Source organism: Pocillopora damicornis, chromosome 3, assembly GCF_964200805.1.
Source record: "Pocillopora damicornis chromosome 3, jaPocDami1.2, whole genome shotgun sequence".
Classification (NCBI taxonomy): Eukaryota; Metazoa; Cnidaria; class Anthozoa; order Scleractinia; family Pocilloporidae; genus Pocillopora; species Pocillopora damicornis.
Window position 1 is genome coordinate 16,891,128 of NC_142672.1, and position 27,272 is coordinate 16,918,399.

Sequence of the window (27,272 nt, forward strand, 5' to 3'; positions counted from 1 at the left end):
AAAATGGTTATAATCGATAAACTGGAAACCACTCCGCTTCGCGTCGTGGTTTCCTACGCTTATCTCGTGTTCTCCCAACCTCCCGCGTGTTTACATCAGGCTATGTAAACACGGAAACCATTTTACATTTCTTTAATGTAAACTTCAAACTGGGAAATTTCAGCACTGTTTATTACTATGTACATGTGCTTTCTCGTAGGGTATTATCTAGATGGATGAGAATACCCTTTGAAACACTAGACCCTCTGTCCAGGTCGAAAACGTACAGAGACAGGTACCAAATGTTAGAAAATGCCATGGGGGAGGCAAGTGCCAGTGTGGCAGTCGTCACTGCATTAATGAGGCAGAAGTTGTCGGCTGCCACAGATGGCGAGATTGACAATTACACGGACCGTCTGGTCGAAATGGCTGATTTTCAAGAGCTTGTGATAGATCAGAGGGCCTTGGTCTCCTACTCTCTCCTCGTTTTCGTATGCAAAATGGTGAGTATACGAACATAAACTGGGGAACAAAGAAAGTTGGCTGCACTGGGATGGAAGCCATCGGTTCTATATTACGACACATCAGTTCTGATGTTTAGTGATTAGATTAATCCATTTGAAACAGAGCGAAAGTGATAGGTGCATGGATGGGAAGTTAAACCTTCAAGCTGAGCAAATAAAAATAACTGAAAACTAATAAATCAAAACAAAACCTTGCATTAATCCCGTTTAAATCGTGACTGTAAGTTAATTATGTGTCACGTTAGATGTTGTCTATTATATTTAATGCAGATTCTTGAGAAGGTTGGCCTACAAGAACTGTTCATCCTCGTAGAGGAGAAAATTGAAAGGTTGTCCTTCCAAGTTATGTGGAGGCCTCACGTGTCACTGAAACGTCTGTTCGGTTGCCGAAGGAAGTTAGTAGTGACACGGACAAAGCGTTGAAGAATTTCTTCGCGTCAATTACAACTTTCGACGTTCAGAACGTAAGTACTGATAATAGTTTCATGATCAGTTGTTACTTGTCCCAATACATTATTCATATAAATATATATATCTATATAGTGTGTGCATTTTATTTATTTATTTTTTTGGATGTTGTAAAATTTGGCCGGCCATAATTATTATTTTGACTTCCTTGTCAGGTTGCTCCCTTTGTCAATAATAGGATAAAGCCCACTCGATGCGGCTGTGGGGAAGCAGTAGCTTTTAATGTGCCTTGCTTAGCTCGGCACATTAAGGTTACTGGCATCGACCCGGTAATTACCGATGCCAACATACGGCATTTTATAACGTCGAAAGCGATTGGTTGCGTAGGCAAGTCGAACAAGTTTTGGAGCCGAACAACAAGCTCGACATCTGCCCACATAAGTAGGCCGGCGTTACCTTGATGCTGAAATTTTGGGTGGACTTGATAGAGTCCAAAAGAGTCTTGCATTCTTACAAAGTACAAACATATACTACACACGTTTTCAAAAACGTCGTAATTTGAAAATATATAGATATACCTCTCCTGTTCTCAGTTAAAATGTGATAGACGATGCATGTATATTTCCAATCAAAGGAACAATGCTTGAGGAACTAAAAGTGAACTGCCCTTATGGGCAATTGTTGTTTTTTCTACCAATTTATATCGGTTGTCAGCGTCTTTCGGAGGAGACTATAGCCTGTTTGAAGAGAATTGTGTTGCTTTGAAGGCCTCTTTGATGTTTTTAAAATCTTTATGTAAAACAACCTTGACTGAACTATGACTGTCTATACACCACAACAAGTACAAAAGTACACAAGGCTTCTGTGATAATTCTGTTTTGCAAATGATTATTGCTTTATTTTCTTGTTTTCAGCTTTTTCATCACTGACTGCCAGTACATCATCTAGTACGTACTAATGAATTGAATTAATTGATTTAAGTACAAGTGCTTTACCATGAAAACAACCAAACCAAACATGTTATCAGTGAAAGTCAACCATACAAATTTCACATCCAGTTCGATTTTTTTGTGTCTTCTAGATAATGATTTATTTGGAGTAAGAAACTATCAAAAAGGAAGCATTTAACAAAACAATCTGATAAAATATTACTCAGAGATTAAAAATTCACTAAATGAGCCAAAATACTTATTGAAGCTCCGTTTTCTAGATGATTCCCCAAGAGGAAGAGATATAGGCGAGACAAGCTCATCTAGCGATGTTCAAGGCAAGTTACAATTTTTCCAGCATCCCGTATATTTCATGGCTTTTTTACGTTGCTTCTATGACATCTTTTACTCGCAGGATGAAGTTTTGACCTCATTTTATGCAAGCGTTTTACAATTTTCTTAAAACTATGATGAATGTTGTCAAGCATGCTCGCCTGCATCGTCTATATGTGACAAAATCTTATATGCCCTTCCCCACGTTGAGACTTAAGAGAAAAACCAACGAGCAATCTGGCTATCAAGCAATCAGAGATTGAAATAATGCGATAAAGCTCAGAATGTGATTTTTCAGTGCCACTTATTAGCCGTGTTACCTTTTCCTTCAGGTGATGTACCAACAGATGCTGAGCAAGGTAATCTTAAGGATGTTGATGAACTTGATCTCCCCCGCCCTTTAGTATTTCAAGAACTCGTCAATTAAAATTTACCACATTAAACATAAACAAAGAAACAACAAGAAAGCTGTTCACACGGTTGAAAAGCAAGGTTATCTCCATTATACTTGTGAAGAGTTTCTGTCGGCACCTCGATTTCTAGATTGTTTACTTTGAACTGTTCTTTTTGGCTGTTACAAATCTCTTGAACTTTTTCAGACGCAATAATCGTGAGTGATGCTGAAGAGAAACAAGAGGTATTTTTTGTTATCTTACAACCATAAAATATGTTTACTTTTCTCTCCTTTCTTCTCTTATACTTGATTCATTTCCTGCAAAAAACGTGCATCTTGATTATGTTGGAAAAAAGGGTAGGAAACCATTTTTGTTAGAGATTTGTTCTGAGGACTTATCAACGTGGATTTATCATCGCTGTTCTCAATGCCCAAACCTACATGAACGATGCGCAGTGTTATTTCCTTGGCAGTATGCTAGCATCATGTTACGTTTTTGCAACTTAATAATGATATAAATTTATCGACTGTTGATAGGGAGTGGAGAACCCGACGTCTTCAAAAGTTACAGGTAAAAATCCGCATATTTCACACGGAACCATGGAGGATGGAAACCTCCTGTTTTAATGTAATAATATTAGTCTGCCATTAGAGTGTGCCCAAAAGTTTCGAAAAGACATAAATGACTAGATTCCATTTTTCAGTGCGTATATACTCTAGTTACGCATAGAGGGCGTCCAAACGTAGATCGTTTGCTGGAAGTTTAACCTGTGCATGTCAATTACCAGTCGGTTTTGCATTTTAATCACTGCCTAGTGATTCTGTTGTTTGAGCAGCTGGAAATAGATTCTTCTTTATACGATCATAAAATATATGTTTCTTCTTTTCTTACAGAAACAAGGACTGGTGGAAGACAAGTCTCAAAGACGAAAGAGCGAAAAGGTATGAAAAAAACCCTTTTAGTTTTCTCACAATTTTTTCGGTTGTCGCTTTAAAATTTAGAATTAAAAACGCCGGTTCATGTGTAATTGGCAAAACGGTAAAACTTTGGTCACAGAGGTGAAGAGATGGATGTATTTGAAAGCGTGACTGTGGTTGATTGACGAAAAAACGTTTGAGATAAAAATTGCTCCTTTTCTGATAGGTGGAAAAAAGTCCTAGAACCTGTGTGGCATTTTCGTTGGACCTCTTATCTTTCAGTTCTCAGAATGTTTGTGTCATTATAGTTTGCCACGTACAGTTCGAATGGTCGTAGGTGTAGGTTGTTTCAAAGGGCCTTGAATGCTTGGTAGTTCATACTTAAATTTATTTTCTCCGAGACTATAAGTGTGTAACAAAGATTAAACAAGTCCGGTATAATCTATGTTGTGAAATGTTATATTTTCCACTTCTGTCACAAACCTGTCTGTATCAGAAAAGGCGAAGGACAAGTTAAAAGATGCGCTTACTCCAGTTGAGGAGCTTCCCGCGAAAAGAGTCCGCAGAAAGACCGCTATAAGGTACTTACCGAGCTAAAATACAGATGTAAATTAATACAAAATTATTCATTCTTTGTGAGCGTGCTGATTATTGAATCCCTTCTTGCAATGATTTACACTGATCAGTGAATTTCATTGGTCTTCAGTTGCTTATGGATAGATCCCAAGGGTTGAAATTTTAATTATAGGAGATTAATGGTGATTACCTCAATAGTACAGAGGCCTTCGTATCTTGGGTAACCTTGAATCGTAAATCATTAATCTTGCGTCTTGAATCTTACAGTCTAAATGTTGGTCATAGACATATCGGGTGTAAAGTTCTTAAGCCAATATACTACATATCAAGGGGGGTGTTCTTGATAGTTCCCCAAAAGGAGATTCAGAAACAAGAATCTATTTCGATTGTCTTCACTCATCGCTGCACTATTTATTGATAGGGACTAAAGATACTGAAAAAGAGTGGAGGGAGAATTACTGGAGAAAGAAAAAGTGAAAATGCTGCATGACTCAAAGGATTAAGCAGCATTTCTAATCCATGAATCTTTGCACCCGTTGGAAACGACCAGCACCGTACCTTGTTACGTCAACTCAACGACGCATTCCGGCACCCCTTAAGAAATGAAGCTTAGTTCGTCACGAGATGTCAAAACTTGTAAAAACAAAGATTTGAGGAAAAGGGAAAACGATTTTCGAGTGTGTGCAAATATTTATAGAGTAGAGACATATGTTGGGCTTGCTTACACTTTTTAAACAACATTTTGGTGCATGAAAAGATAAAACAATTAAATTTCAAAAATATTAATGAATGCTTGCCATAATCAGTAATCTATAAAAGCTCCAAATATTATTGTGGAGTTTGAACTACTTTTCAGTTCGCGAACAGATACAATATCCAATTTAGTGTTGATCTTTATTTGCAGATGAATTGGTCTATCTCTACAAACCAAAAAAAAAATAGGTGTGAACACCAATAAGAAACTTTTTATTTAAATTTCCCGAACGAAAAAGTAGAATTATTCACCTCTGCTCCAAACCGACTGGAGGTAGATCAGAAAAGTTGTTTGCCAGAGATAGGAGTATCGGTTGTGAGAGAACCGATGGGTTCTTAGAAATGACGAATTTCAACGTCTAAATAAGTGTTGGTGTAGTTAAATCGAAATATATCTTTAAGTGCTTGACATTTGTCAGAAACGACTGGCCAAACCGGTGGATTTACTAGTGAATACGCCTCTAAATCTTTTTTTTTTTTAGAGTGTTTACCCATATTTACCATAATATACGGTACCGCCCGGAAAATGATCGATCTGATATACAGCTCTGATTAGTGACGAAATTTCCTTTATACAGATATAAAAACAAAACAAAAACAAAACAAAAGACAAAGAAAAGAAAAAGAAGATTCTGGCCGGCCAGTTCCGCATTATAGTAGTCACCCTTAGTTACATAGTTTTTTGTATGAGCTCCCACTTTTAGTTGACCAATTTTGTGAGAGATGATCAATCCAAACCTTCTTTCAGGTAGAACATGGTAAACTTATGGTAGATGTGGGTCAATGTGGTAGAATATGGTTAACTTATGGTAGATGTGGGTTAACGAGGTAGAACATGGCTAACTTAAGGTAGATGTGGGTTAACGTGGTAGAACATGGCTAACTTAGGGTAGATGTGGGTTAACGTGGTAGAACATGGCTAACTTAGGGTAGATGTGGGTTAACGTGGTAGAAAATGGTTAACTTCGGGTAGATGTGGGTTAACGTGGTAGAACATGGCTAACCTAGGGTAGATGTGGGTTAACGTGGTAGAACATGGTTAGCGTAGGGTAGATGTGGGTTAACGTGGTAGAACATGGTTAACTTATGGTGGATGCTGGTCAACGTGGTAGAACATGGTTAACTTAGGGTACACGTGGGTTAACGTGGTAGAACATGGTTAACTTAGGGTACATGTGGGTTAACGTGGTAGGACATGGTTAACTTAGGGTACATGTGGGTTAACGAGGTAGAATATGGCTAATTTAGGGTAGGTGTGGCTTAAAGTGGTAGCACATAGTTAACTTAGGGCAGATGTGGGTTAACGTGGTAGAACATGCCTAACTAGGACATATTGTAAGTCTTACATGAAGCTTAAAGCATATATGAAGCTTAATGAAGATGAAGAACGGTTAATGAAGAACATGAAGCTTAAAGCATATATATATATATAGCCTTACCTCCATCCTAGCATCAGCACTGCACTGATGAGGCCCAGAAGGCCGAAACAGTACTGTCTGCAGTTAGATATAGCTCTTTGGCATACAAAGCTTTGCTTTCATGTCCAAATTGAGCACTCTACTAGGATGAGTCATTGCTGCTTGCATTATGCATGCTCACTAGTTTATCTAGTTTGAGCACTCTGGCATGGCTTAGATGATACCACACGTGTGAGATCACTTGGGGTGGCTATATAGCCTTACCTCCATCCTAGCATCAGCACTGCACTGATGAGGCCCAGAAGGCCGAAACAGTACTGTCTGCAGTTAGTTATATATATATATATATATTGTCAGCCATTTTGTCGTCTATATGGCATTCAGCCATGGCATATTTACCAGAATATGGGCTGATAACTGTGGGTGAATTAATCAATCAATACGCCAGAAATGTAATATTCGGAGTGGAAAATTTAATAACCATCTTTGTTTTGATTGGCCGATGATATTATTGTGGTTTTGTTTGATGACTCCTGGTCGAAAAACCCCCTTCATAAATTTTCAATTTCCGAAATAAACCTGATTTTTCTTTCTTTTAGCCAGCAGTAATCTTGCCTTAGAAATCTAATATTTACCAAATTTGTCATTTGCCCTGAAATTTGCTGAATAACTGTGTTTATTGAAGTAATCGTGAATCATTGCTGAAACAGCCAACAACATATTTAACTGTTCTAAGTTAAGCTTATTACGATAGCGCGCGATCTGGAAACTTGATATTGTCACACAACTCTCTGATGTACAGTCACGTATTTGTAACTTTTGCCTCACTAAAAATTTCAGGTTCTTAGAGCATTTCAATAACTTCGTGTTTTTCAAAATTCGTAAACGGTACCGAAAGATGTTTCCTGGATTTACTTGTCGATGTTTCGCACAGACTTCTGAGCACGTGGACACGTTTCTTCAAACTCATACCACAATAAAGGTGTTTCGCGGCTTAACCGCTGACTGCTTGTGGTTTCTGAAATGCACAGTTTACCGGAGTGTCGTGCAGTGTCGTGTTTGTCCTCTGCGCTCCTTGAAGTTTTTAGTTGTAAACGAAGTGGACATGACAGAAGGGTTTAACTTCAGCCTCTGACTCTTAACTCAATATGTTGGCCGAATTAGAACAGTTGGATGAGTCAAGGGCATGGCCACGATTATTTCAAGTAAGTTAAGTTCAGTTGTTTCAGTTGCTCATTATTAAGCTAATATAACTTTTAGCCTCATGTTCTTTTTTCCAGCTGTAAGCCAGTTTAATTGTCAGAAGTCTAATTATGTTAGAATATGGCTTGTCGGGGAATATTTTTATTTTAAATTAATTTTAATGATGCACTGGTTTGTTTTAAACTAATTTAATTTCATGCTGTATTGATAGAAACTCAACTGGGAAGCGAGCCAGAGAGCTGGAGCACTAACAGTTGCAAGACTTCCTGAAAACAGACAACTTAATCGGTACAGAGATGTTTTACCATGTAAGTGATTGCTCAGATAGATTATTAACTACTTTTCATTGAAGGACAATGAAGAAAGGCTGTAAATATGTTACTATTTTGGCTCCAGATTGCGAAATAAAAAACTCTGAAGAAGTTGCCCGATCTGGTGTGTTACCAGTTAAGCCGTGACTTGAGTACATCTAGGACAGTTTCCAGTTGCTACATCTGTTACTAGACAGTGGAATAATCATGTCTTAGTTGCAAGACTTTTAACTTATTAATTAAATGTGATATTTTACTTGATTGCTTTTCAACTTGGTGTTGTAAACCAAAATTGAAACTTATTACTGACAACAACAAAATGAAAATGAATGCTTACACTAAGGTAGTCTGGGTGATAACAATGGGAAAATTCCTCACATCAGAAAAAATTTTAACCATGTGTATCTTGTACCAGGTTTCAGAAAGAGTAAAGCTGATCATCCTTCCATTAGCCTGGTATAAATTGGGCTATTAGGCAATTACTGGATGAGGTTGAGTGTGATATCATGAATTATCATTGCCAAAGTTTGAGTTATCTATCTTGAGATAACACTGACATGAGGTTTGATAATTCATGATATCATGTGAAAACCAAATTGAATAATTGATTTATCATACATTTTTTAAACAATCTGCAAAAGAAGAAACTTCTCTGAGTTTGCCAAAGTTTGAGAACGCTACCCCAACAAAGGGCTTGGAGGCTAGATAGACTTGAACTCAACATGATAACATAATATCTACTTAGACATTGATGTTTGTTTTATAACTTGCAGAGCTGTTTTAGATTATTTTTGAGTTTGGAGTAATGACCACAATGTACAGTAGAAGTCTTGATGAGACTGTGAAGTCTTTTTTTCCCTTCTTGCCATAAAACTTTGTATGAACCTTCACTTTTAACTGTGCAGATGACTCAATTTTGAGATGATTGACCAACAAGCACTTACCTTGTTGTGATAGGGCTTTCAACAGTAATGTATTTCCTGGTTGCTTTCAGATGACCACAGTCGAATCATTTTAAAGCAAGGATCCTCAGACTATATCAATGCTAACCTTGTTGAGGTATTTGTTACTATTCAGAATGATGATAAAATTTGGATTTTTTTTGTTCACTTACCACAAGTTGAAGCATCTTGGATTTTATGAACATTTTTAATTAGAACTTGCATATTATTATTTTAAGTAAGGCCTGATAATTTTGCAGTTATTTTGCTGAAGGGAGGGTCTCTCTACAGGGTTATTGTTTGGGAATAACATTTTTAAGTTGTAAAGGACTTGAAGTTTGCACTAGATTTAAATGTGCAAAACTGATTAGGCAATTAAACAACACTTTTTTGTTTCACTGGCTAATAAACCATGCAGGAAGTTGGAAGAGTACGAGGAAAGGTTATAAACTATGAAGTGTAGCACTGATTCAAACACTGTCCAGCTATTTAATGTTTACTTACTTTACAGGAAAATATTTAAAAATAAAGCAAAAAACCACCCTATGAAAGCTGAAATCTTGAACAGCAACTGGAATTGCCTTAAATCTTGCGTGCACATTCACTTTGCAAGTGAATAAATGCTTAAAATGGAGCAAGCAACCAATTAGTTAAACTGAATTTTAAACAGAAATTTTGATCATATTAGAAAAATGAAATCTTTGTTGTTGTTTTCAGAGTCAGTGTCCTCTTCATTTCCCTCAAACCAAAGGCCTTTCACAAATTAAAACCTAGGAATTTGCCTTGTGTGGTGCCATTTCATAGGTCAGGGAGATGCTTTTGTTTTGTTTGGGTATACAGTCAGGCAAATAAACAATAGATGTGTGACCAGTTAGAGTGCATGTTGTTTCTAAGTTATGTCATAATGAAGAATGATTCAATTTGTCTCAACAGATTTCAAGATTGAACAAAAAGTATATTTTGACCCAGGTTTGTTGTATTGAATATGACCAAAAAAAACAAGTGTTATGCAATTATGCTATCTCTAAAAATGGTACATACATTGATTCCTGGCAGGGGCAATGTGGGAAATTCATTTCTTGTACTCTGCAGATTTTATTCAGTATTAGCTCATGCAAGGAGTTCATGGGTAATTCTAAAATTGATTTTTTTCAAATTTCAGGGACCATTACCTCATACTGCAAATCACTTCTGGCAGATGATATGGGAGCAAAACACAGCTGCTATAATCATGTTGAACAAAGTAGTGGAAAAAAATCAGGCAAGTACAAATCTTATCATAGACTTTTATATTTAATTTCAGGTGTCTCAAACTTCCAGTTATTTGGGACAAAACCTGTGTCTTTGGGTGTAGACTTTATGTTAACATGTTGCTGCCAGGTTTAACCTTAGGTAACTTGAACATTGGGAACCTTATACCATTCTAACTGGTCTTTGGAAAGTTCAAGAATTAACAGGGCTCCGCCATTCTTTATAATCTATGTAAACTGGAGAATTTGAATTCACTATGAAGAGTTTTTACAGAAAATATATACAATTATATGTAACAATGAAAGTAAAACACAGTGGTCATGAGGGTGCTCTGTGTTTGATGCAATTATTGATCATGTCACTGGAATGTTTTCATGTCACAATACTACTTTAATAATTCCACAAGGTTACATGGAAAAAGGCCACAGAAAATACAGCATTCCATTGGGAGTAAAAAAATTTTCTTACACATGTTTGTTACATTGCAGATCAAGTGTTACCAGTACTGGCCATGTGGAGAGGCCTATGCCCATTCTAATCAGCTTGAGTTTGGTAACTTCAAAATCAACTACCTTCGGGAGTTGCACAATGAATACTTCACAATAAGATCACTGGAACTAGAAAATATTTTGGTCAGTAGTTGGAGTTACTTACATTGTTTCCTTTTTTGACTACTTTTGATCAAACAGGCATGAGTTAAGACAGGTTGTCATTATTATCTTTTTAGACAGGAGAGAAACGTCCAATAGAGCATTTTCACTATCTGACATGGCCAGACTTTGGAGTGCCTACCTCACCTGCTACTTTCCTGGCTTTCCTGTTTGAAGTGCGCAGGGCGGGAGTGATGTCTAATGATGTAGGACCCTGTGTAATTCATTGTAGGCATGTTATTTAACCTTTTTTTTTCATACAATTAGTGGTAGCATTTTCTTCTAAATAGCATAGGAATGGATTTTAATTAAGAAACTACAGCTGACAGAAACCTCTATACAGGGAAGTGACTCTGGCAGACTCCTTTGAAAATGTTATTTAATATATTTTATGTATTTGAAGTTTAAAATATTTAGGCTTTAAATATCCTGAAGAGGTTTTTGTGCTTACTTTTGAAGTGCTGGAATAGGAAGGTCCGGAACATTTGTCATGGTGGATTCAGTTCTGACAGAAGTGAGTAGGGATCAAATTATACATGCTATAGGTTTCTATCATTGATGTTGTCAGGGTAAGAAATCATCCTGAAAAATGAATACCAGACAAAGCACCTCTTAAATGTTGGTGACACTTTAAAAAATACTGGAACTCTCTTTAGTTTTGGATTCCTGTCATCTTAAGACAACTATGGCTTGGATATTGTCATTTTGTAAATATGCACAACAAACATTTTTTCCTTCCATGTTTCTAAAAAGTCTTAACATTGTTATCACATGGTCCAAATTATTAATTTAAAGACTCGTGTTACAATTATAATGTATAAAGTTTTTTTTTATAAAACATTTATAATGAATGTGTGGTTTGGTTAGGCATGTATGCTCTGATAAAGCTGAATTTCCCTTTTTGCAAAGAAAAACCGCTTTTTGGTGCTCTTTTAACCATGTACCATTAACTGAGGTTTGGTCTGTCCGATGTATTCATTGTCACAGTCATTGCAAGGAATAGAATAAATGGTGTCGGTTCGTTGTTCTTTCATGACAGGATCCTTAGGTTTGGCGAAAATATGCTTTATCGGAGCATACATGCCTAACCAACCACACGATTGGGTGGAATAATTCTAAAATTATCACCACTAATCAGCGTTACCACCAGTGCCTTTGTTTGGAGGCTTGGCATATCAACTCTGCCCACGCCCCTTTAAATCGTGATGATGGCAGTTTGCTTCCTGACGCCTATTTACACCTCGTCAGAAAAAAAGGCTGCTAATTAGTGATCATATAAAAGGACCTCTTGTTGTAGCGTTTAGATCACCCCTGATGAAGGCACTAGGCAGGAGTGTTGAAACGTTGGGTCTACGAATTGTAACTTCTTCAGTTACATTCATTAAATCTGCAAACCAGAGTAGCATCAAACTATGTCTAAGTTTTTGTTTCTTTACTGTTTGAGCAATCCATTTCTTATGTTGGAAGATTCCTGTTATATTTTTTTTATCAGATTGAGCATGAGGAAGACATGAATCAGATTGATATCCAAGCCATGTTACTAGAAATAAGGCAATATAGAGTGGGTCTCATTCAAACACCAGATCAACTGCGCTTCACATACCTGGCCATTTTAGAAGGTGTACGTGTTCTAATGCCTGAAATATATCACAGAGCTGTAAAGCATCAGATACAACCAAATACTGGTGAGTTAACTCAGTCTGGCTGTGCACACAGTGAATTATAGTGTGTAACAACATTTCAGGCTTGTACTCCAGAGGGTTAGAGGCTTTAAATCTATGGAGTATTTATCTGTGAAATAAAAGTATTTCAAAAGAAGCAGAATGGGTCTCAGAGATGAAATGTTGACTGGTGATGATTTGCTTTTCAAAAGTCTCCCATGCAAAAGGTCTTAAAGGCATTAAGTGCATGGAAAAAGCTAGGTCTTACATTTGCTTATACATGTATGCAAAATTATCCTCAATTTGCTAAGTTGAACTTCTCACATACTGGAAGATAAAAATGCTGTTTCAAAAAAGAATGAATGAATGAATGACTTGTATTATTTTTATCTACTGTGCAAACATTACACTTAGCATGACAAAAATTGCTGACAGGCCTTTTTGAGCCAAGCATTTATATTCTGAGTTCTAAAGATGATCTGGAAACATTGGAAATGCTTCAAGTAGACAAACCATGTTATTTGTACCATTAATTTTTCATTAAAGAGTATGGTGTCATCTCAGAGTCATAAGCACCATAAGGGCCATAAGCAGCACATCCAGCTTGAAAAGAATTCAGGCTAAATGACAAAAAATGGAATAATCCGTTGAACAACTGTCATGCAAGAGGTCATGTACATGGTACATTCTTGGCCAGGCATGACCTCTTGTGCAATAGGTGTTCAACCGATAACACTGCTGTGTTAAGTCATTTTAGCCAAAATTCCTTTCAGGCTGGATGTGCTGCTTATGGCAGGCCAAGAAAGAAAATTTGAGGTATTAAACTGCAAGGATAAAGCTTAAAGATGATCTATATTATGATTTGCAAATATGTATACCAGACCTTTTTGTAGGCCTTTAAATAGGCCATAGCAGCTGTTCAGGAGTTGGCATTGCATTTTTGTCATAATAGCCCAAAGTCTTTTCAACCTGGAAATGCCACTTATGACAGGCCAAGATAGAGAATTGGAAGAATCAAACTACATAAAGCTGTAATATGATGTAAATAATGATTTGTAAATAAATATGTTATACCTTCTTATAGGCTATTGAAGTTGACCTCTATTTTACCACTGTGAAATAGACACAAAGTACATTATTTCTATGGCTCATTATGCAGACTTATATGCAACAACATAACAAATCCACATTTTCGACAAGATAAAGGAATCATCTGCTAGCACACAAAATTTAAAGGCAGGATTACATTGTGTTGTGGCATACGAAGTGACAATGACCATTTGAACTTTTCGGTTTTTCAGAGAAAGCAAAGTAAAATAGAACTTTTTGATATAATTTTTGAAAAAGGTTCATCAAAAGGTTCCTTTAGGAAAAATAATATTAATTATGAAATTTTGCAACTGTCATCGAATTCTTGATATTTTTGGTCAGTGGCTCTTAATTTATGTTCCCATTCAAGTTTGACTGTTTACCCATCCACCAATGAAATGTTACCTGCATTTTTGACTACTGGTTCATTAAGCCAAAATTTAAAATTTTAAAAATATTTCTGCAAAATGTTTTATGGCAGTCTCCTTTATTTCTCTGAAAGGTGATGACCAGGATGATGAAGTAGTTACAAGTAAAAGAGATGATACAAGCCATCAGGAGGGGGAGAAAGAGGAGACACCACCTCCACTACCACCACGACGAAGGCATGCTGAGACTACTGATGAACCAGAGAATAAGAAGAGTCGTATAGGTGAACCTGGTATGTTACTGACAGTACACCCTAATGAAATAATATTAAGATAAGGAGTAAGAGGTTATAGGGAATGTATTCTATAATCAGTGGATAGATTACTACTAGAAAGGTCTGCACTGAAACATGAATCAGGGGAGCAAATGAGAGGAATACATTTGGAATAATGTTCAGTGACTAAGAGAATGCATCCTCTAATCTGTAAGAAAACTTCAATATTGATTATTATACAGAATACCAGGTCTTCTTTTGATTTTTTGCACATCTATTTTTTTAGTTATTTATTTGTTTGTGGTATTTGCAAGGCAAAATTAATTTAAAAGTAAAAACCAAACATTTTTAACACTAGGTCATCATTTTATTAATTTGTTTATTTATTTATTTTTGTGTCAAAAATGTTTGGTTTTTATAAGTATATTTTTGTCTTGTAAATAGCTCATATTTAACCTAAGAAAACTTTCTAGACATTTATTTGTTTGTCACTTGTCTGAATTCAGTTACCTACGTGACAGAGCCAAAATCAGAAGTAGAAGAGGTGTTTTCAGACAGTGGTAGTGATGGGTCAGATGAAGTCATCAACCTGTCTTTCTTGTCAGAATCAGAGACTGATGATGACACTGTTCAAATAAGGGAAAGCTTACTAGATGATTCAAAAGATGATGAAACACAACAAAATTACGACGTAAAGGTTAATATTTGGTTTCTGGTGAAACTAATTCTTTTGTTTTTTTGTTTTCTTGTGAATTTTTTGCATGCATTAGCTACTTAAATGAGGATCCTGCTGTACAATTGCTTGAGTTTAAGTGATCTTTGTTTTTCTTATTCTCTCTTAGGAACAAAACAAACTATCCCCTGTGCATGCTGAGTTACTCATAAAAGATGATACACTAGAACAAACAGAGGAGGAGGGTCTTCAAATAACAGATGAGGGGTCTAAACTGAAAGATGTGCCTCAATCAACTGCTGTAGAGGATCAACATACCAAGGAAGGTACTGTCCATACAAAAGACAAGGAAGACCCTCAACCATTAGATGAAGGGGTTCTTCACCTGTCGGATGAGGGAAGTTGCAATGCCAAAGACTACTGTCTAAACCCAAGAGATGGCTGCAAACCTTCAAACCAGGGATGTGAAGTTACCACTGGAGGTCTCAAAACATTAGATGAAGGGTTGCAATCAACAAGTAAAGGCCAAGTAAAGGAGAATGAGAGGTATAAATGATCATACAATATTAGCAAAGAGCACTGAGAATAAACAATTCTACTGGACAGTGGAAAAAAAAAAGAAAAGGAGTAAACCTACCTAAGATGGAATAAAGATAGTGGCTGAAACCTTTTAATGAATGCGAGTGGAGATGTGTGGATGTGAATTACAAGCTGAATGTTAACCATTAATATGATTAGAGACCAAATTGGACTCCACTTCATCCTAATACCAATTAATCATAACCGTTAAAATTTCCAAAAACACAAGTACATTTAGGACAAACATCTGCAGTAGAGACAATGTCTAAAGAAAAAAATCCCTCAATTTTGGAAATTCCCCAGGTTTTTTTTTCCAGGATATGTGATTCTTGCTATGATCATTGTGATCAATACAGTGATTAGTGGATTTAGCTGAGTGGACTTAGTATGATTGGCTGCTTCAACTGTCCAATTACAGGCATCCAATTACAGCCAAATGTCCAATTATGACTGTACAGAATGATAAGTGAAGAATAAAGCAGCTAATGCACTAATCACATTTGAGGAAATTGTAATGGTTATGATTAGGAATGGAGAAAGTCCACATGGATGGCAGAATAAAAAATCAAGTCACCATGGAGCTTATGTGAAAACAGCCAGCAAACTTGTGCTAATAACATTCTTTAGAACAGCGTCAACAACATACTGCATTTTTTTGTTCATAGTGGTATGGAAGTACGTAAGCGAAGGGAAGAACGCAGGAAAAAGACATCTGATATGATTGATAAAATAAAGAAGAATGTCAAACAAAGTGAAGATACAAAAGTATGGAACTTCAGATTGATGGTATCAGGGGGAATCCTATTAGGATGTACAGTGGCATACTTGGCTTACAGATACTTTACTCATGGCTAGTTTTTCCTCTTCTTCATTGAAGTGATGTGTAATTGTTTTTTGAGTGCTTTTCATGGTTATTTCTCCTGTAACTTGCATGATAATTTTTTTAATAATGTCCTTTTTGAACCTGATTCCAACTCATTTTTACAGATTTTAAGATACTTTTTAAGACATCTCTATATGACAGGGCTAAATGATGACAGTGTGTACTGAAAGATACAGCATGTAGAGCTTTGATTTCATATGTGGTTGGAAAGTTGCAGTAACAATGTGGAAACCCTTATTATTTTCAACCCCAAAGTATTCTTTACTCGGATATGAGTTCTGCTTTGATTTTAATGGTTATATTTTGTTTTTATAATGACATACACTGAATTGATATTCATGAGTTTGAAAATAAGAGAAAGTCACATTTCAGTGAATGAACATGAACTACAAGATACACATATGCCAAAAAGGAACATTTTCCAAAAGATTTGTAATTTTCCAAATTTCCCTCAACAACATTAATTTGTATTTGTTTTACAAGAGTCAGTAAACAACTTTTTATTGTCCAAAATGTTCATTTTTTTTTCCAATACACTTATTGTATGTGTAAACTCATTAGCTTAATACGATACTTTGAGGTGAATTTTAATTCTTAATTGATGTTTCACCAACTAATTAAACTAGCATTTTTTTAAAGTTATTTTGAAAAAAAATCAGTTTCAGATGTGCTCATCTTCTGTTTCATTTACATTGAATGTTTAAATTGTAAAAAGACTATTTGTTGGTTGATGAAAAGAATAATTACATTTTATGTGTAATCTGCTACTTAATGTAGCTGTAAGAGTAACTTTTTAAATATAGTTATAATGTTTGAGGTAAGGGTGAAGAGAGACAGTGTTGGTTGAAGTGCATTTTGTTGTTGGTGAACTGCTATTGATTTTTTTTTCATGCTATGGAGACACTATGGAATGATGCAAAAAAAATTGAATCTTTTGCTGATGGTTAGTTCTGAGGCTATATTGCTGACGAGAACAGTGACATTATTTTTTCTTAATGTAGCTAAGCTGTAATAATTTAGACTTGACCAAAAGTATTCTTAATTTCCCAGAAGCATACTGTTGTCTGTTAATATTGTTATAAATATTATTACAGTAATTTGTGCAAAATCAATTCAGTTGTGAATCCTTAATTTTATCCCTAGGGTGATGTAGTTCATTTTTCACAGTATTTTGCACAAATTTCACATTAAATGATTGTGACGGCCTTGTGTTCTTCATTATGTCTTTTTACTTATTTAATGTTAAGTGAAAGAAGTGTTAAGGTTGCTGGTGTAATGGTGAACCATTCTTTTAGGAAGCCTTAAGGGAACTTTGTTGTCTAGCCCTAGGTTGGCAGGACATGACCAAATTTATGAATCATTTGCAAATTAAAAGTTTGGACTTCTTCATGCAGTAATTTTCTATTAATCGCTTCCCACTTTATAATTACAATAGGCAACAAGAATTGAGAAAATGCTCTCACAGGTATTCTCTCATGGTTTAATGGTAAAGTTGTATAATTGAAAACATTGCTCTGGTAAACAAACTTGACCTGAATCAAAGGGAATTGAATGAAGGGAAAACAGGAGCCTTCATTGGGGTCCACACCACATTAATATACTGTACCAATAATCATGAATAAAAAATCTTGACTAGGAGGATTCAAGGAAAAGGAACAGGCATGTTCTAGAAACCATACAATTTTTATCCTATCATTTAAGAGTTTATCTAACAGTGTACTCTGTTGTGTATTTTGTGATATTGTAGAGTACTGAATCAAGCCATTCAAAATTGTCTTCAGTAGTGCTAAAAATAGATGTGAGAATGTAACTTAATAACCAGGCCACAAACTCATCAATTGGTAGGTCAAAAAAGTATCTCTAGTTATCACAAAAAATTACTACTCAAGGAACAAATGCCTTTTTGTATTGCTTTCAACTGTGCTAACAGATCACTTAGAAATCTAACAAGCAAGACTCTTATGTCATAGATGAACAGCTAATGAAAGGGTCTCAAGTTGAATTTTATGTTCACTTTTCTACAAGTTTCAAATGGTTCGGTTACTGTGGATCCTAAAACGTAACAGTCCTTTTTTAATATACTTTTAACCCTCAACACCCTCACATCATCATCAATATTCTTGGGACTATTCTCTATGCATTTAAAAGATCAGATAGTCTTAAGAGCATACTTTTCCTTTAATGGTGTTTGTTACAACATCAAGAGACTTGGTCAACTTTTAATTCTAAACCAAATGTAGTTTATTTGATAAGTTAAAAAAATTACACTTCTATAACCTAGCTAGTTGTGATTGTCTATAAAGGATGTACAAATAGAAGTTTAGCTGAAATTATTTCATAGCCCAATCCAAAGACTGTTCACAAACTACAGCATTTTACATTTGAAACATCTCTTTCCCTCTCCCAGACTTGACAAAGAAGTGAGAATTGAGAATTTAGCCCTTTGGGCAAAATCTTGATTTGATTTCATTTAGGCCTCGGTTATGAAAACACTATAGTAAACACACTAACTATCTACTGAATGAGTGCCAGCAAAACAAATTATACTGCTTGGAGAAAAATCAGTTATCCCACAAAAGAGCACCATCCACTATTTTTCCAATGGAGATAGGTGTAAACTTGATATCTCACTTTGTCACAACTTTGATCCACAAATTAACATGTCTGGGGATGAAACTCACTTAAACCAATTCAGCCTTGATTTTAACTCTTTGAATAAGCATGTTCATTTGACACAATATGTGCTTTCTGTGTCAGAAGGAAAACAACATTGAGATACTTTTGTCCCGAAATAGCATTGCCACATTCCTTAACCAGCAAGGGTTGCAAGATTTATGACTCCTATTTGTAACAATTACTCCTCTAGTAACCTACTAGCAGATGAGCCATTGACAAAAAAAAATGGCCAAATCAAGACCAACCTAAATAACATTCCATTACTGAGACAAAAAAAATACAACTTGTTAATACATGTAGTAATGCCGCAAAACATTTTTAACACCTTCCTATGTAATAAAATGTCAGCAACATATTTATTTGATAGGTTACCTTATCACTCTAAATGTGACCTATTGGATCTCATTAAGTTAGTGACTTAACTTGGGGAACTGAACCTCATTACTTAGACATATAATGAGATATGTATGTTACTCAACAAATTGAAGGCAAATAGGAAAAAATAAAAAATTGAAATCAGTGAAAAAGATCATTTTTCTACTGGGAGTTATCATTATTCAAATGATCATTTAACAATGCATGTTTGACTATACTACCTAACTACCCTACAGAAAATGTTTACACTGGCATTTAGCTATTCAAATTTTGTCTTTCAATTTGTTCAAATAATAAATAAGTACTTGTTATTGTTAGTCTTCACAAGCTAACTTTAAAAATAAAGGTAGCCTCTCTTTATTAGATCATCATTCTAACTACTAAAAAACTCACTATTTGTTCAATTTTTTTACCTGCACTAATTGGTACTGATACTTATAGTTAAATTACTAGTAGCTCAGTAAATCAATTTCCTTTACCGCATACAACCAATCAATTGATGTACGAGTAGTATAAATAAAACAAATGTAGCCAACAGTATGTAATTACGTGGAACTATTGATTACTGCTTAAGCCTTTCTTCAAGAGCATTTAGCTCATCTCTAACAGCATTTGGTAAGTCATCCCCTAGCTGCTCTTCATAGTATTGTCGCAGGGAGCGGCACTCTTCCAACCAATAGTTCTTGGGAATACTGAACAGCTCCTTCATGTTCAGTTCTCCAAGACCTTCAGCATTAATTGAATCGTTCTTGGGTATGAAGCCAATTGGGCTAGGCTTGGCAATGTCCTCTCCATCACAACGTCGCAGCACCCACTCTAGCACACGACTGTTCTCTCCAAATCCTTGGAAAAAGTTGACAAACAGGTTGAGTAATTAGCTTAAAAGCACAGAATAAAAAAAACACAAAATATTCCAGAAGCAGCTTAATAATAATTATACAGCATTTTGTAGGTAGCATTCCAATGGCCTGCAAATTACATTGAAAGGATCAATTTTTAACTAATAAAAACTATAAGTACCCCTCATAAAGAAAGACACTCTTATCAAATAAATAACTGTTTTCTGAACAAAAAGTCCAAAATTTAGCAATTTGATTTGCAGTGCATCCTTGAACAAGAAAAAAATTGTGTTGAAATGTTTTTATTATTAGTAACTCCTTCAAGTCTTACCTGGCCACAAAAACTTGTTATTTTCATCAAGACGGAACCAGTTTACATGAAAAATTCTTGGTAACTTGTGATTTGGATTGTTTCCCATACTTAACCAGTGCTCCATGTACTTGCCAAAATTGTACCCAAAGAAAGGCCTCATAGCAAAAGGATCTCTCATGATATTTTTTCCCTGATGTTCAGCAGCAGCGGTGGCTTCAGAGGACATGGATGAAGCAATGAAAACCCCATGCTGCCAATTAAAGGCTTCATACACCAGAGGAACTCCTCTTGGGCGTCGGCCACCAAACAGTATAGCACTGATGGGAACACCCTTGGGATTTTCCCAGTCTTTGTCCATGATTGGGCAATTGCTTATTGGTGCACAGAATCTGGAATTAGGATGTGCTGCCTTAGTTTTTCCAGGCTTCCAATTTTTCTCTCCAAGCCAAGTAGTTACATCTGCATCTGGTAGCGGCAAACCTTCAAAACAAAGACACTAGATTAAGAATGCTGCCATTCATGATGATTCAGATGAACTTGATTTTCATCTGACAATTTAGCCTCCAGGGATACTATAAGATGATCAATACTAAAAATTAGATCAGACTGGAAAAGCTTTTGTACTTAATTAACCATTTGCCTGAAAATATAAGTTAAAAATCTCTTCAAATGATGAGTGCTCCATATTAGATCTGAAAATCACTGTAAGATACTTAACACAATAATGAGATTATTGTGTAAATTAAACCTTAATCTCACTAATTCTATGTTTTCATTTTCAAATACATATCATGGCTTATACCTTCCCAATAAAAGTCACCATCGCCTGTTTGTGCAACATTCGTGAACAATGTTCCCTTTTTGCATGTATCCATAGCAACTGGGTTGGTCTTGTTCGATGTTCCTGGTGCAACTCCAAAGAAGCCAAATTCAGGATTAATAGCTCTCAGTTGACCTTCCTCATCAAACCACATCCAGGCAATGTCATCCCCAATGCATTCAACCTTCCAACCTGGCAATGTTGGTGTCATCATGGCCAAATTGGTCTTTCCACAGGCACTTGGGAAGGCTGCAGCAATGTATTTCTTTTCACCCTGGGGGTTTGTGAGAGCAACAACCTGGATAGAGAAACAGCACAATAGCTTTTAGTTGCTTTAATTTTTTTCATTTTCATCAATATGTTATGCCTCTTAACCAAAATGTATAACTTTCATTCTGAAAAAAGCCAGAATTTTGGGAAAAGTGAAGGAATGAAGAAGGGTAAGCTGGTGTGAGCTGCGGCAAGATAGATGCTTTGGATCTTTAGGTATGACTCTTGTGCCCCAAGCATTAAGGTTATTGACCAATCAGGCATATTAATTTTTTCAAAAATCAGATAAAAAATCATCACTTAGTTCCCATAATGGTTTTACTTCTTAACTTGACACACCCTGGTTTCTGTAGGTGTTCAAAATGTTTAGTACTATTATTTCTCAGTTTACAAGGTTATACATCATACCAGCATGTGTTCTGCCAACCATCCTTCGTCACGACCAATTGTGCTGGCAATCCGTAGAGCAAAGCATTTCTTTCCCAACAGAGAATTTCCTCCATAACCGCTTCCAAATGATTTGATTTCACGATCATGAGGAAAGTGAGAGATAATGGTTCTATCTGGATTACAAGGCCACTTGAACTGGGATGGTGGTTCAGGTTTAGGCAAACCAACTGAGTGTAGACACTTCACAAAGCCGTTGTTTCCCAGAACTTTCATAACCTCTGCACCCATCCTAGTCATGATGCGCATGGAACAGACCACATAAGGAGAGTCTGTGACTTGGATACCAATCTTAGACACAGGAGACCCAACTGGACCCATACTGAATGCCATGACATACATGGTACGGCCTGGAAAAAACATATGTCCATCTCTGAAGTGAAGCTTGTATGCAATTCTTCCATTTCCGAAAAGTGAATATCAGTTAATTACCACCATATGGGAGGCAAATCAACATCTGGAAAATGTGGTTAACCCTTTAACTCCGTGAATGACTACCACAGAATTTCTCCTTACAATATCAGTACAATATCGAGCAGATAAGTGATGAAAATAAAAAAAAATATATAAATTTAGGGATAACTATTAACATCATAAAAGTTGTATGGTTGACAGGAAAATAACAAATTTGATCTGGGAGTTAGAGGGTTGAATCTCAATCCCTGCATCAAGGAGTTTTTTTGGGCTTCTCAAAGAGAAATTTGCATCAAGAAAATGCTCTAAGTTTCTCAAAGAGAAATTTGAATTTGAAGATGTTGGACTCCATCCTTTCATGTTGAGGAGTTCAGTTTGTATGTTAAGCTGAATTGTACTCAGAAATTGTGGCTAAAATATCAGTAACCAATCTGTGATCTATTACTGAACAGCAGAAACACAGTTGTTATTCTAACCTGAGCATTTCAAAGGTCATTCACACACTTAAAAACTTAAGAGTGCATAACTTGAAAAACCTGACATTACTATTCATCAATCATCTTGTTCAAAGTTCAACAGCTATTGTCTACTGCCAATGGTTCTTCAATGTCAACTTCTCATTAAATAACAAACAATTTTCTCTCAGGCTTGTGATAACACACCCATTTCTGTATTTTGATAGAAAAATGTTAAGTAAGGGAATGAACAGGTTTGCTGATTGGCATATTTGGGCTTAAAAAAATGTTTAGGTCACAGATTTTTGCAACAAACTGTGAATTTGAAAACTACGATTGATTGCAGATCTGCTTAAAAGTTTGACCTGGTTTATTGATTGCTATTATTTTCAAAATATAGTGGTTATTTGTTAGCTTTATTTTTTCAAAAAATTAATTTTGTTAACTAGCTTCTCAAACAACATCAAGAATTAAGTCTTCTGTCTGGTAAAATCTTGATACATTGAAACAAAAGCACAATATACAAACATGATATTACAAGCAGCAAATTCATACCACAAAGATTTCTAATAAGAAGTAAGGCTGATCTGGATAAGAATGAAAATAGTTTGGGATTAACAGAATTGGTCAAATGTAACATGGGTAAGTGGGTTTGCATAGCCACATTCAACCCTCCCTTGACCAAAGAAAAAGTCTGCAAGATTTATCAGTCCTGAGTACTTTTGTCCAAACTGTGCACATAAAAACTACAAACAAATTAACAAATAAGAAATTCAGACAGAAGAGATCTCCATAACAGATGGAATGCACAACAGGAATGTAACAGGTTCAAAGGTTCTTCCAGTATAATGAAATCTCTGATAACAACCCCTTGGGATTAGCAATCATGTATATTCAGACTAAAAACACATTTTATTGAAAATTACATTGGAGTTGAGGCTGAAAACAGATAAATGTGAAACAGATAAATGTAAATTTTACATAAAACTGCCTCCAACATGGAATATTCAAATTACTTTCCTCTTTAGTGAAGCATGAAGTTTCCAATCTTCACTAAAATTCTATTAATTTAAACTTGGCACAAGCAATGTGATAAGGACCTGTTTAGCACCAGTATTCACATTTTATAATGACTGAGCTGTTAGAAGATATAGATGTTTCTAGCCCAACTTAGCTGTTTCACCGAAATAGACTTAAATAAAGCTGACTATCATTAATCACCTAGGGGAAGAAAACATCCTTGCTAGCTTCACCTTTTTGCTTTGGATTGTTTTTAAAGCAATAAGTATTTTGATTTTCATGGTTGCAAAAAACACTATTTTCAGGTCAGGGATTTTTATAAAAATAAAGGGGAAAACAAAAATGTGAAAGTTAACCAAAGCAACCAAGACTTGTTTTTAAAACAAAACAAATGCACTCTCATTGAATTTCAAAAAGACCAAGATGACCTTTGAAACTTAGTTGAAATGGACAATATCCTATTTACGTGGCATACCCCTTACCACACCTCCCGCAACAACCAATCACAACGCACGATAGACAATATCGTAAGAGACCAGGATGACAGGACAATTTTAACGAAATCTTGCAGTAAAAAGGTAGGGAAGCTTCATTTTGATGCCAAAAGACACGTTATAAGCAAAAGGATTTTTTTTTCTCAACAAACTTTGGTCTAAACAAATCCTAGTTTCCGCACGAGGTTGGCAATCGTGCTTGATTCTTCTTTAAGATATGTCCTCACCTTTCATACAACCAGGAAATCTTTTACTCAACTCCTTGTTCATATCCTTTACGCTCATCCATTTACCCAGCCGGCCTTCAACTCCATCCTTTGCTGTTGGGATGGATTCTCCTTTGTCCTCTGTACAGATGTACGTTTTAGATTCCACTCGTGCCACATCGCGTGGATCAGTGCGGGCTAAGAAACTGTGAAACACAAAAACTACAGTCAGTGGACTATAAACTGAAATTTACTACTGTCAAGTTCCCTCTTCTTGATTCCCTAGTATGAATCATTGCTTGCAAAAAATCCAAGTTTTAGGTATATTCGATTGTCAAATCAACAGCAAATTTGGCTTAAACTACTTGAACATACCAGTTGTCATATTTATGAAGTTTAGTCAACACACCACTTTCGATCAACTCGTTTATTAATGATTCGTTCTCTTCCTTGGACCCATCGCAAATGTAAATGTTGTCCGGTTGGCAGAGTTCAGCTTTGTCAGCCACGTATTCCTGTACTTTAGTGGGTAGAGAGTCAAACTGTCCTCGAATCACCGAACAACCGGCTGGAAGCTGTGAAACCATCCTTCGAAGGGCGATGCGATAACGTAATGTAAAACGAACTGACGGCAGAACAGCTATCGACGAAATTCTGCCAAAAACAAATAAGTAGAATGGTGACGAAAATCAGTTTCAGAGATAAATTTCAGGAACAGCAAAAGAACGACGTGACATTGCCAGTTACTGAAGCTCAACAAAATATTTTCAAAACATGAGTTTAACAAGAGGTGTTGCCTACCGTGAGATAGCTGATGTAAATGACATCTTCGACTTTGATCAGAAATAAATACATACAGGTTACGCTACAATTATTCTAACGTGCTTGCCGGTAATTTTCCAAGGGAACGCTTGTCCACTGAAAAGCTTTCTGTAGAAACTAGTCCAAAGGTCATTGGGAGGACTGGAGGTGGCTCGATTAGAACATGCATTTTGATTGGTTTACATCTGTGCTCAACAGCGATCGTGTAACACGTACTTGTACGTCACGCTAGTTGTCAGAGGGTCATGTAAATCGAACGTCTTTACGTGAAGACCGGACAATGAGTTAAAAGAGAAAGAAATCGAGCAATGAATTTAATCCGTGATTAAACAAATGAATACTTCGCTTTCTGCACCGGACATGATAGCAAATGAAACTTGTAAACGTTCGATGAGTCTGTTTGGAATCATTTGTCGCGACCGACAAGAAATCCCAGCAGATTATATTTTAAGATAATAGGCCCCTAACGAAAGTAAATTTACTTGTGTATCCAAATCTTGAAAGTGACATTACTCAACCCCTCGCCCTTGTCCCGCCCACATTTCCTGCACGTCATCTGATGTCATTTGTCGTACAAGTCACGGGACTGTGAAACACGTCATGTCAACACGGAATCTTTTGCTCACCACATCAATTTCGATAGAGGAAAAAACATCCTGCATCTTTTTTCTTGGGTAAACCTTGTGTTTCGCCTTAATGGTACCTTATTGCGTGTGGTCTTACGACACGTTTCACATTGTACGTTCCTTTAAATTTTTTTTGTCTACCAGTCTTGATAACTCACCCTTTAGAGGGTTCACTAGGGGGTTGATCATCCATCATCGTCTTGCTTAATATCGTTAATGATTACAAGACACTCCGCGGTATCGTTTCTTTTCCTTTTTTTTATACTCTCTCGGTGGAAGTTGGTTGATGTTTATGGTTCATACAGTCATTACTATAATATTTTTTGTTCCTCGGAGCGAGTTACTCTGGGAATCGTTTTGGAAAGGACAAACATCTTGCAGTAAATAATCTATCTACTTTTTTACTTTTTCATTTAGAGCTGGAGACCAATATCAGTTCTATAGCTAATCCAAGCAAAGCTCTTAAACGATGGTTACATTTGAGCTTTGTATTAGTCTTTATTTTTACCGCGTCACGTGCTGTGACGCATGTCAAGTTACGCGAGGAACCGTTGAGAATTTGAATGCGTTATAAGAAATAATATAGTCGGTTTACAACGCTAAATATTCTGAAATATGAACATTTTACGGGTAAGATTAATAAAACTTACACACTACTTGTGTATCCGGTGTGGTTTCTGGTGTTCTCTTCCGTTTTGGGCCTGCTTTGCCATCATTGTTATTCCTGTTATATGACGGAGTCAAGGTTGCACACTACGATTTCAACTGTTGTCCATTCCGTCTTGTAGAATACGCAACGCGTGACGCTTTCTTGAATTAATCTTTTGCTTTTTCTCGAGACGTGTGAGACGCCTGTAGCAAAACAAAGAAACAAAAAACAGTTAAAAGATAACCAACCTCAGAGACCGCGCCTTAAAAACAATTAAGAAATTAGGATCCAATAATAAATCGACAAACAATTGATGAATAAATAAATTCATAGAGTCCTTACTTTATGGGACGTCATAAAACCTAAATACATGCACTGGCTCAATCGTTTCCAAGGAACGGTTCCCTGAGATTCAAACCTGGAGAGGAGTAAGACAAGTGCCCTGGTGACGAGTTTTATTCAGTTGGCGCCCTGTGAAGTCAGTGACCACGTAAAATTCTTTGATCTATTTATGGATCATCCTTTGCTATTATTTCGCCAAGCATACGGCTTCACAACCAAGACTAGAAACGTTTTTGCTTCCTCTCCCTTTGTTCCGGAAATGATGAAGGAAACAACTTTCCTAACTTTAAGGTTTCGTGGATCACGGAAGTATGAGACAACGGGACGACCAGGGCAGCGACGAATGGCGAACCTTTTCCGCCATTTGAAAATATTTTCTTTATCATCA

At 36.2% G+C, this 27,272-nt stretch overlaps 2 protein-coding genes and 1 non-coding gene across 5 annotated transcripts; 2 read left to right on the plus strand and 1 right to left on the minus strand.

Moving 5' to 3' along the window:
* The first annotated feature begins 46 nt into the window (after window positions 1–46).
* Window positions 47–1,500, plus strand: LOC113675767 (uncharacterized). Its single transcript, XR_016184547.1, has 3 exons — window positions 47–482; window positions 774–967; window positions 1,127–1,500. It is a non-coding gene; the product is annotated as an uncharacterized LOC113675767 (transcript).
* Window positions 1,501–7,232: 5,732 nt separating this feature from the next.
* On the plus strand, window positions 7,233–17,321 carry LOC113675754 (uncharacterized). The gene is made up of 13 exons (XM_027192359.2): window positions 7,233–7,437; window positions 7,647–7,743; window positions 8,741–8,805; window positions 9,621–9,656; window positions 9,850–9,948; window positions 10,427–10,570; window positions 10,666–10,820; window positions 11,048–11,102; window positions 12,081–12,273; window positions 13,841–13,999; window positions 14,488–14,678; window positions 14,824–15,200; window positions 15,899–17,321. The coding sequence occupies exons 1-13, from the start codon at window positions 7,381–7,383 to the stop codon at window positions 16,086–16,088; spliced, it is 1,818 nt and encodes a 605-aa protein (XP_027048160.2). The 5' UTR covers window positions 7,233–7,380; the 3' UTR covers window positions 16,089–17,321.
* Window positions 17,322–18,333: 1,012 nt separating this feature from the next.
* Window positions 18,334–26,965, minus strand: LOC113675753 (phosphoenolpyruvate carboxykinase, cytosolic [GTP]). 3 transcript variants are annotated; one of them, XM_089198830.1, is made up of 8 exons: window positions 26,885–26,965; window positions 26,544–26,745; window positions 24,821–25,099; window positions 24,467–24,651; window positions 21,818–22,206; window positions 21,122–21,437; window positions 20,338–20,799; window positions 18,334–20,010 (listed from the first exon to the last, which is right to left on the minus strand). In XM_089198830.1, exons 3-8 carry the CDS (start codon window positions 25,030–25,032, stop codon window positions 19,730–19,732), a joined length of 1,845 nt encoding a protein of 614 aa, XP_089054956.1. In that variant the 5' UTR covers window positions 25,033–25,099; window positions 26,544–26,745; window positions 26,885–26,965; the 3' UTR covers window positions 18,334–19,729. The 3 variants fall into 3 exon arrangements, with proteins under 3 accessions (XP_089054956.1, XP_089054955.1, XP_027048159.2); XM_089198829.1 differs by lacking the exon at window positions 26,885–26,965 and having other exon boundaries at window positions 26,544–26,861; XM_027192358.2 differs by lacking the exons at window positions 26,544–26,745; window positions 26,885–26,965 and adding an exon at window positions 25,247–25,356.
* Window positions 26,966–27,272: the final 307 nt, after the last annotated feature.

Excerpts from the sequence above, each read along its gene's own strand:
- LOC113675754 (XM_027192359.2), top strand. The coding sequence starts at position 7,381 with ATGTTGGCCGAATTAGAACAGTTGGATGAGTCAAGGGCATGGCCACGA. Across the intron at positions 11,103-12,080 it reads TGGATTCAGTTCTGACAGAA|ATTGAGCATGAGGAAGACAT; the intron begins GTGAGTAGGGAT and ends TTTTTTTATCAG. Across the intron at positions 12,274-13,840 it reads TCAGATACAACCAAATACTG|GTGATGACCAGGATGATGAA; the intron begins GTGAGTTAACTC and ends TTTCTCTGAAAG.
- LOC113675753 (XM_027192358.2), bottom strand. The coding sequence starts at position 25,272 with ATGTCATTTACATCAGCTATCTCACG. Across the intron at positions 24,652-24,820 it reads CTTCATAAATATGACAACTG|TTTCTTAGCCCGCACTGATC; the intron begins GTATGTTCAAGT and ends TGTGTTTCACAG. Across the intron at positions 20,011-20,337 it reads TAACAAGTTTTTGTGGCCAG|GATTTGGAGAGAACAGTCGT; the intron begins GTAAGACTTGAA and ends ACTTTTTCCAAG.